Source organism: Canis lupus, chromosome 18 (genome assembly GCF_048164855.1).
Source record: "Canis lupus baileyi chromosome 18, mCanLup2.hap1, whole genome shotgun sequence".
NCBI classification, from domain to species: domain Eukaryota; kingdom Metazoa; phylum Chordata; class Mammalia; order Carnivora; family Canidae; genus Canis; species Canis lupus.
The window spans coordinates 31,188,632-31,199,710 of record NC_132855.1 but is presented as its reverse complement, the minus strand read 5'-3'; the positions used below and the strand labels follow the sequence as shown (position 1 = coordinate 31,199,710).

Genomic DNA, 11,079 nt, shown 5'->3' with positions numbered 1-11,079 from the left:
ATGTATTTATACACAAACCAATGGACTATTCTGACACACTAGAAACTTACCTAAAGATCAATGAAACCTCTCTTTTCTTGCCATCCCTTGGGGATGTAACCTATAGACTGAAGTCTCTAGGATGTATAATATGAATATTCAGAATTTTTATGCTATAAATTTAGCAATTTTCAGCCAGCAGAGGGCTCCTTGCTTTGATATGATCCTACATATGCAAAGTCTAACACAAACTCTTGGTAAGGAACCAAAGCAGGGTTTAATATTTGTTATGGCCTTAAGTATTTGCTTTAACTGTGTTAAATTAAGAAGTTTAAAAAGATGAATGAAGCAAAGCCAAGTCTCTACTTCTGAAGCTTGATATATAATTTGTTAATTGTTTCATCATGCAAAATTTAATCTTCTTCCGCCTTAGCAGTTTGAAAACCAAATGTGCTTCAATTTTGCATCATGAGTCCTCATAGACACCTGCTGTCTGATTCTTCTAACAGTTTTATATTTCTCTCTGTTCAGGGCTTAAATATACATTTATTTATTTATTTATGAATAACACATTTTAAGATGAGATTAACCAATTGATCAGTGTCTTAAACTTGGAGATGAATATAAGCAAAACTCAATGAAGAATGGCATTGTTTTGGTGCTTATAACTTTGATTACGGTAGTCTCCCCTTATCTGGAGGGAATACATTCCAAGACTTCCAATGAACACCAGAAACCACAAATAGTACCGAGCCTTCTATATCCTATGCTTTGTCTTATACATATGTACCCATGATAAAGCTGAATTTATAAATTAGGCACAGTAATAGATTAACAATAATAATTAATAATAAAATAGAACAATTATAGCAATATAAAGTTAGGTGAATATGGCTCTAAAAATATCATATTCTACTGTACTCACCGCTCCTTCTGGTGATGATGTGAGAAGATAAAATGCCTACCTGATGATAGAAGAGAGGCAAATGGCATAGGCACTGTGCTACATACACTGTGTGTAGCATTAGACTACTATTGACCTTCAGACATCAGAAGGAGGATCATCTGTTTCCAGACCACAGTTGAGTGCAGGTAATTGAAACCACGGAAAATGAAACTATGTATATGGGTAGACTGTTGTACTTAAACTGTACATTTAAATCTAAGAAATACTGAAAGAAGGGAAGGAAAAATTTCCAGCTGTTTTCAATCCCTCCCGCCATTTTGAACCTTATCCTGCTTATTCCTGTCAGTTCCTAATAAAAATACTCAAGAGATTTCTTACGATCCCAGTGAGTAATGTACACACAACACTTAGGACAAATTTATTTAGAAATTTATTTTAAAAATTGTTTAGAAAGATTCTGAACAGTACTGTGACAATTTAAAATACAGGTATCCCTTACTTTTATGTTATGCATTAATTAAGCTACCTCAGTTTTATGAAAGACCTATATTAGTACCCATTTTCCTTAACTAATAAGAAACAGGAAGATAATTTTTGCTTCTATAAAAAAATGTTGTAAAGCAAAAATAGCATGCAGCACTTGTTTTGCAGTGAGCAGTTCTAGAGGCCACCCACACCTGAAGAAGTAAGAGTGGCTGGGTCAATCTCCTTCCCAGGGAACTATACTCAGCATCAAGCTGCCATAGCTTTGAACTGTGTCTCTAAGCATCTGTGCTTTTTTCTGATTTATTTTCCTCACCCATTAGCAAGATGAGTTGTAAAGGATCAGAAAAATCTATGAGAGATTTTTTTGGGGGGTCTGGGAATGCTCAAAACTTTTCCATATAAATTAATGGTAATTGCTTCTTCACTTTACACCATTTTGACTTATGAAAGATTTCATAAGAAGGCTCTACTTTCAGAAAACAGGGGAATCCTGTAACACAGAATTACAGGTTTCTGAAATTATAGGTTTCTGAAAGATCTGACTTTTTTTGTAAAAGTGAAAATTTCCTTCAGTTGGTGAAAATAGGTACTAATGTTGGTCTTTCATAATGCATAAAAGCAAAGCATAATGTAAGCTTTTGAAGAGCAGGGATACTTGTACCGCATGCTCTTCAAATTGCCAAAACAAACAGATCAAACATATTAGACAGATGTATTAACTGTTGAATACACACATTCTGACAAATTCTATTCATTTCCATTTCAGTGATGTCTTTTTCAGTAACATAGCTCCTTAGGTTATGTGGTTTTCAAAGGTAAATATAGACCTAAGTGACAACTAATGTGATATATTTTTATGACAACAAGTATTTATCTAAGCACAACTTTAGCAAATGGAAGTTGTCAAAAAGTGCAAATTAAATCTTTGTTCTTTTTTCTCTCACTTCTCTTATACTCATTAGCTTAGATGCTACCGGTGAATGTCACATTATTGTATTTGAGATTACTTGCTTTCAACACTAGCAATAAAGAAAAGCCATCTCAGCTGACTTTAATTTTAATACAAACTAACAAATATGGAAAGCAAGCAAAAGTAAATATGCATATTTACCTTTCATTAAAGAAATGCTTCATATAATCATTATACGATTATATTTTCAGATGCAATCATAATATAACATGGTTGTGGACAACTGATTAAAACAAAAGAATTGAATACAAACTTATGTTATTTTGAAGGGCTGGAGGCAAGTTGTTTCATGCTTCTGACTCCCCAGAAAGCAATGCAGATGGAAAAAAATATCTGAAGAAATAAGATACAAAGAGGAAAAACAATTACAATTGAATAGATAGTTTTGTTCAACTGAGTTAAAAATATCTTTGTAGGGGAAATGAACATAAACATTTTAGACAGTTAAATTAATCAAATTGAATTTAGCAGTTGTTCACTGATAGAATTTAGCCAACACAACTTAAAACTCATTACGTTGCAGACAGGAGTGGGAGTAAAAAGTTTTGGTTTTGTGGCTTTTATTTTTAAACTCTCCAACCTGGATCATTTCTAGGTTTGGGACTATGAACGTTAGATACTGAATGAGACAGAACTTTCTTCTGGCATCTGGGCATACTGTATGCAGAATGTACTGTATGAAATGATCTCATTGTTTATATAGTTTAAGAAGCATTTGGAAAAGGAGGAATAAAAACATTATAAAGAATCATTCCTCTCTGGGGCAATGTGATCTAACATGTTATGAACTTTACCTAACATGAATGAAAGGTTAAACACCACTGCTGATTTTCCTTCTCAGTCTGTTGATCTCATCAGGTGTATATTAAAAAAAGTACTACAAATTTCTCTTTAAAATTGATAACATAGCTAAGCCATAAGAAGCATCAGAGTTCATTGAGTTCTTTGGTTCTTTTTTTTTTGCTTTCAAGTAATATCACACATTCCCAATAAATCACCCAAAATTAGCCAAATAAAACTCTTGATTTCTGATGATCCTAGCAAGAAGGATTATACATTCATTCTCAGAAGAACTCATGGTTGCAGAATTTTTTATTATGCATAATCTAAATGCCATAATGCCATAAAACATGTATCTTCTCTTGAGGTAAAATCCAAGCACTAGTCATGATCTTTATACCATTAGAGGCCTCCTAAGCCAACCCTTTCCTTTGCTATTACCTGTGTACTAAAATTAAACTGTAAGATTGCTTTTATGATCTCCATTTGAGGTGTTACCGGTATGATGATAGAAAAGAGTAATGCCCAAACAAATGGAGTTATTGGGATAGCTGTATCCATATATTTTTTTATTGTGCAAACCGCCTATCCCAACTACCAAAATATGACCAAGTCTTCTCCCCAGGAAGAAGATCACTATCCCTGAAAGATCCACAAAAATATACAAAGGAGAACATTTAAGTAATAAGATGGAGGTATGAGGGACATTTTGGGGTGATGGACTGTGGAGAAGCCAAAGGCATGAACTGAGACCAGCCATCAATTAAGAGAAAACAGCTTTAACTGTGGTTATTTTGCTATGAAAGCCTGAATATAAAAACAAAAACAACAATACGACTTTCCTAAACACTGATATTTAGACTTCACAGGTAGGTTGTTCAATTTCATATGAACCTTATGGTTCTTCCTAGAGAACTATTATCCTTCACATTAGCCAGTCTGCAGTTTTCTTCAAATACATGCATTCCTTTCAGCCTATAATATGCACAATATAAAAATACATATGAATAACAAACTCTACAGTTATATTGAAGCAGAAGTCAAGAATAATATTAGCATTATGGAGTTGCCTCAGAAATCAAATACAATATATTTAAAGGCTGGTTTTGATTTTGTTTCTTTTGACTGTAATTCAAGAAAAATGACCTCATGGGATTTCTCATGATGGTGCCAAGCAAAATAATACTAAGGTGGGAGTATTTATGAAAGCCCTTTGACTGTGCAATGAATTGCATTAGTCTGTGAAGATGGGTAATGTTGACAGAGTACTAGCTGCAAAAACAACTTTCAAATGGGAGAGAGATGATAAATGCATAATAATAGTAGAAATAGTTCCATTCCAATTCATAATATTCCAATATCCAATTCAAGCAACTAATAGATACCTTGTGTTGTGTAAGGTAGTGGAACCTGAAATATATTGGCAGTTTAAATTTTTACTGGTTTTGAGTTTAGTGTTTAGGGTCATAAGGATTCCATGGGTGAAGGCTAGGGAGAATGAAATAGCTAAAATGTATGTAAAAGTTTGCTAGTATGTCATGATTCTCCTCTTCCCTACTCCCCACACACTAGACTATCCATACTTTCATCTGGAATCCCAGAAAGAGTAAGAACTTCCAACCTAACAAAAGAATGAAAAAAAATTACAATTCACTTCACTCCTTTGTTGTTTATCTGCAACTTCACAACTAAATCTTTGTGTTTTGAAACTATAATTCAAGTCCTATTTCCTTAAGGATCCATTCCTAACTAAACACAATTGTCTTTTCCAGTGATTTAAAATGTTTTTAGCTTATCAAAAAATGCAATATTGGACAGTTTGCAGTTTTATTTTGTTTCTCTGGGATTTTTCATCCGTATATATTATCTCTTCAAAAGGATGGGGTGAAAACTTGATGAAGCATAGGAATCCAATTCAGGTTCAATGTTAATGTGCAGTGAGATCCTTGCCTAAACCAGCCATTGTTTTAGGTGCTTTATTAGATTATAATGTTTAATTCTCATTACAAATCTTGGTAGATTGGTACCCAATTTGCTCATTAGGCGATGGGAACTTAGAATTTACAGAGAAATCACAAAGCTACTAACTATCAGAGCTGGGACATGGTAGTTTTTTTGTTTACATAGCATCTCCCAGAAAATCTAACTGCATATCCAGTGAAGTCAGTTCAGTGAATATGTGCATCAGTAGTGAATCATTGCCTCTTATTTTGTAGTCACTCATCCTTGCCTAATGATTTTTGAGTCAGTAACTGCTAGGTTTCTGACATTTTTCACCGTCAGCATTTTAAGTATAAATTGGAGTTTTTGTATATAATCCAGAATGGCACAGAAACATAAAAATTAATGCAATGAATATGCCCCTCTCAAAATATGCATGACTCTGAAATAGTCACTCAGTTTCATTAGAAAATAGTTAAGTAGGAAAAATAGATTTGCTCTTATATTTTCAAGTATGTATGTGTTGTGCAATACATACATTAGACCTAAATGTGTATTTCACATATCATTTTAAGCTGGAAAATTATTTAATGTGGACTCAATAAAACCAGTTGATTATTGATTGCAGTCATTCCATTTTTAAAATTTTCTCTTGTTTTAACTCTCTCTTGATTTTTGTATGAAGTTGTTCATTTGGTTCTCCGTAGTTGATTAGATTAAATGTATCATTGAAATAATTGTTCATTAACATATTTCCCAACTAAGTATTTGTTCAAGGAAGATAAGAAAACTACTAGTGAGGCTAGTATAAGAATAAAAGACAATTAAAGTGAGCATTTTTTTGCAATATTCTCTAATCATAGATAGAATGTTTCTGAATATATACAAATTCAATGAACACTTATTTTATCATAGGCCTGGGCAAGTCTCAAGATTTTAACAGCTGGATTTAAAATATGAAACAGAGGAAGTTCACTCTTGGTGTCAAGCCCTCCTTGAGCTAACACATCATTAGTGGCCCTTGTCTTCAGGCTATTTCCTTGACTTCCCATGGCCCTAGACTCTGATTCCTGAACTTTGGCCTGTACAGATGCTCTCCCTGTTTCCTCCACCTCTTTCCAAAAAAGTGCATCAATTGACAGGTGGCTAACCTGAGCCTGTAATCCATACTAAAACACCAGAGGGAACTGATATTTTATTCTGCTGCTCCTCCCTGTTAATGTCTGTGTTTTAAGAGGACTTACTAAACACGGCTCTACTTATGAGCAAATCAGACATCTAATCTAAAAGGAGACAGAATAGTACCAAAAGAGGTATTTATGTGCATGTGACTTCTCCTCATACTGCTATCTCTCAAATTACAAAGCTAGTGGATTGTTCTTACACCTATGTACATATCTGTCTCTGTCAGTTTGAATATACCTACTATATATATATTAATATTAATATTAATTAATATATATATTAATAAATGACCTGAGGTGCAAATAACATATCCTCTTAGGTAGTGGATAATTTCTATTAGAACTAGAACTCCACATATCTCAAATCATTTAACTTTCAAATAAACTTGCAAATAAAATGAAACTTTTGAAGTACTTGAAACATTACCCACAGGAGAAACTAAATCTCTGAAATAGCTGAAATTTAGTTTGATTCTCAAGCATGGATTTATTGTTGCAAATACTGAAATAGAATACATTGCCTGAGAGATAATATCTCATTTAATTTTATGCGTCTTCACAGTGGTGATATAATTATGTATACTAAATCACTAAAAAGTTGAACGAGTAAGTTAGAAAAGATAAGTCATTTTGTAAATGGTGGGTAAAGTTGCTTGATAAATTCTGCCTTGACAAGGAACATGAAATACTTTAACTATAAATAACATTTTTTTGGTGAAGATCTGAGACTTAATCACTTTCAAATAATTTAAAAAATATTACTGCTTATTTCACTGCATATATTTTCAGCCAAATTTAGACATTTGTCTGGATTTCCTAAAATTCTCCTGGAATGGATATACTTTTTTTTTTTATGCCTAACAAATCATATCCTGCCTATAAATGGAAGAGCATACTTTTACCTAAAAATTTTTTCTTTGACATTGATGAGGTTCATAAAATAACAATTAACTAGCCAATTATCACAACCATAACAACGACAACAGCAACAATTTGTTTTAAGAGCAACATATTAAACAAGCAGAAGTTTTTACTAAATTATTTGGAGAAAAATGTACCAATTCTTTGTTAAATATACTTTTTAACATAATATTTCAATTTTTTAAAAGATTACCATCATCTGCTGTACAGAGAAGCAGATAAGAACTTAGAGTACACACCTGAATTGCAATAAAATATCTCTATTTTCTATTAATGCAAGAGACAAACACAAACAGTACTAGACTAGAAATTGGAGCCAAATGGACTGAAAGTCCTTCTGAAGTGAAAACATCAGAAAGATATTAGGTAATTATACTTTTTTTTCTTAGAATTTTTCAAAGATAAAATATGACAAATGCTAACTCAAAAGCAATTGGGAATTGCTGATTTTACTTCCAGTATATTCTATATATGACTTAAATACTGAGTCATCTGCAGACAAATAAACAAAAGGCTTAAAACAAATAATTTCCAGGCATTGCAACTATTACGTGTGTTTTATCTTTATTTCTGTATCCTATCCAAAGCAGATACAATCACCACTATACTTAATGCATAGTCTTATCATATTTAATACTGTCAAGATTTAAATCAAGTATCATTGTTTTACACTTGTTTTTAAATATATATTGAAATTCTTAACAGAGGGAAAACAATATAAGAAGAAAGTTTATGTGAATGTCCATAATAACAATGCCTTATTTAAAAAGAATATATATTTTTCTCAATCATTACATATACCCTGATAGTCATTTTCAAACAAGATAAAATATTAAACATACTATGATCATGTTTTTTAAAAGAAAATAAACACAAAATAAACATCGGAACAAAAGTTTTAAATAATTCAACTGAACTCTGAAACCTGAAAAACTAGATATTTCACTATTTTACTACTCAGTGTGGGCAAAGGACTCTAATAATTTTAGTGACAAAAAAGTACTAAGTTAATTTTAGATAACAAATACAGAATCTTCATTGTAACCATTTCTTCAGCTCCCTGGAAATGATTATCTCCTATGATGTACAATAATTTACTCACTTCTAAATGTCTAAACAGCTCAAGAAATTGTATATACTTTACAATAATGCCCCTACAGAACATTCTATTGTTCATCTATATCACACTTGAGTTATCATGATAACATTTTAAAACCATAAATATTAGTAAGAGCATTAGAGATCACTTATAGGTCTTCAAGAACTACCTACCATTCAGAGAATATACTTGAAGACAGTTGTCATGAATTAGCTACTGTGCATGCAAACCCATCTGGTCAAAATTGTATAAACTGTAATTAGCATAAAGTGAAAATAGATGCTACATTTCTCAAAAACATCTGTGAATTTTTCATCTTTGAATTCAAAATTATGAATAAAGTGTGTTTATAGATATAGGACTTCAAAATTATCCAATATTACCAACCCTTATTCTGAGGGTATGACCATCCAGTAGTGTGGATTTTAAAATTGTCTTTAATTACTTACTACATTCTTGCTTTTCCTTATACACAGTGATACAGCTCAATTTATGTTGATTTCCTAGAAAATTTCTAAATATTTTAATATACATACTCTAGATATTCGGGCTTTCTTCTCAGTTTTTTCCAGTTATTTTTTTCATCCCCAGCTTGAAGTTTCCAAAAGGATAGGTACAAGGAAAGGCTAAACTTACCACAATTAAAACGGAGGAAAAATTAAAGAGACAACCAAAGTTGATTAGACATGATTTGTATCCATAGAATGGTCAGAATATGTGCCTTATCAAAGCTGGAGCCTGACTTTATATTTTTCTAATTAAAATTCTTAATGTAGAAGGGTAAGACTTTTTTTTTAGAACTCTATTTTGAACTGTAGGATAAAAAACAATATGGAGATATGGAGAGAAAGTTATGATAAGGTCAGATTAAAAGACCAAATATCACTAGTGAGAATGAATGTGAGGTTAAAGGTTGACCGTTCTGTTGGAAAAATACCTTAGGAAAAGTGTACATTATGAAAAGCATCTGTTTATACTCATAATCTTCCTCTAGTACTTACCATGGAGCCCCATGTTCTTTACTTTTTATGGATTTAGGAATGAAAAAGATATCAGAGCAGTAAAAAATTTTAAGGCTAGTCTATTTTAGTTTTTATAAATTTGGGAATAAGTGTAGGAAAAATAAGGCACTTGACGAACATTACCTAATTTGTCCTGAGACATTTTTATATATTAAAATTAGTCAAGGGCAAGCATTGTAAACATTGTAAACATTTCCCTAAAAACTATTACCTTACTTAAATGGAAGGTAATATTTTTTTAAATGGAAGAGAGCTCAGTGAATTAAAAAATTCATTCGTTTTTTTTTTTACTTTCATATTTCTGCAAGTAAGTTCTAGCTACAACTAGAATAACATTTCATTTAATTTTCCTGAGTATGTCTAACATTGGCACAAAATTGTTTGCTTCATATCCAGTAGTATATTTTGAAACTGAATATTTTTGAATAAAATGTTGGTGGATTAATCATGGTCCTTAAGTGTCCTAACAGAACTCTCTGTAATAATGAAAAGTATGATCTTTAATCTAAAATTCAAAGTACAACACCTTTCTAATTCCCTTTTATTTCTGACTGCTGAAATTTAAAGCATTTGCATTCTAAAATCAGAACTCTGTTTTAACAAAAATTATCAAGAAAAACATTCAATCCTGCTCTACCAAAATGCCATTTTCATGGTAAACACATAGTGGTTCCTGATAATCTCATCACAGCAGTTTGATTTTCAGTGTATTGTACATAACAAAGGCCAGCTCCTAGCATCTCTCTGACATCACAGTTGAGAGCTTACGTCGTAAAAAAAATTCCTAAATCTTTTCACGTGCATAAAAAATTTTAATACTTGGTGTACAAAAATTTATATCTGAAAGACCATGTGTTTACAAATGCAGAACGCCATTCAACACTGCTAGTCCAGGACGTCCAGTGGGCTGTTAAAAAAATTCTTTGTACTTGCCTACTATTTAGGAAACAAAGGAAGCCTCGTAAAAAATTTTTTTTTCATGAAAAAAATTGCCATGTTTACAGAAATAATAGTGATGTCTGTTTTTTTTTAAAAGAACGACAGTATATCTTGGAAGGATATGTTTTGAAAAGATCTCTTTGTATTGTTTTTGCTTGTGTCAAAGGGATGATTAGAGTCCCAGTAAATGGGAGCCTCCCAGAGTAGGCTAAATAGAAGGCCAACAGCCAACATATGGCTTGCAGCTTGGGGGATTTCTCTCAAAGTTCTGCCAAAGATGGGACTGCCCAAATGGTTTCTCGCGTAAGTCCTAAGTCATAAACTGCATCCTACTAAGCCAGCCATGCCAGAACTGGACCCAAGGGTATACGGAGTCTTGGCTGATGGGAAACAATGACTGCTTCCTAAGGAAGCCACAGCTGCTTTCCTGAGAGACACCCCAGATGCCTGAATTTTCCCTTACTTTCCATTTTTGACTACCTGTTCTGGCAACAGTTCCAACAAAGGGGGAGGCAGGCAGCAGGCACCCAGCTGTTTTCAATAAGCCTTGGCAATGTAGGTACTGATTACATAAACACTGCAAACATTCAAAGAGCATATTTTCTAGCTTTTAAGCTATAAAAAAGTGTGAGCCTGTACCCTATATCTCTTCTGTTCCAAATAATGATAATACTGATCATAATGATGACTACCATGATGATGACGATGACAACAATAATGATAATTAAGGCTCTAATTATGAAAGCAAAGATTATTAAAGGAAACATGATATCATGAACTGCTGGGAAAGAGCTCGAATTATGCAGAGAATTGGAAAGATGAGAAATTTCCACATTTCAGGGACAAGAATA

General features: G+C 32.5%; 1 protein-coding gene across 2 annotated transcripts in view; it reads right to left on the bottom strand.

Annotated features, from left to right (window-relative positions):
• Nucleotides 1-1,298: 1,298 nt before the first annotated feature.
• AGMO (alkylglycerol monooxygenase) overlaps nt 1,299-11,079 on the bottom strand; it is a 345,425-nt gene continuing 335,644 nt past the window's right edge. For both annotated transcript variants that reach the window (XM_072783951.1, XM_072783953.1), the window contains one exon: nt 1,299-2,675. In XM_072783951.1, coding sequence (XP_072640052.1) covers nt 2,601-2,675 — 75 coding nt within the window. In that variant the 3' untranslated portion in view covers nt 1,299-2,600. The remainder of the gene's footprint in view (nt 2,676-11,079) is intronic.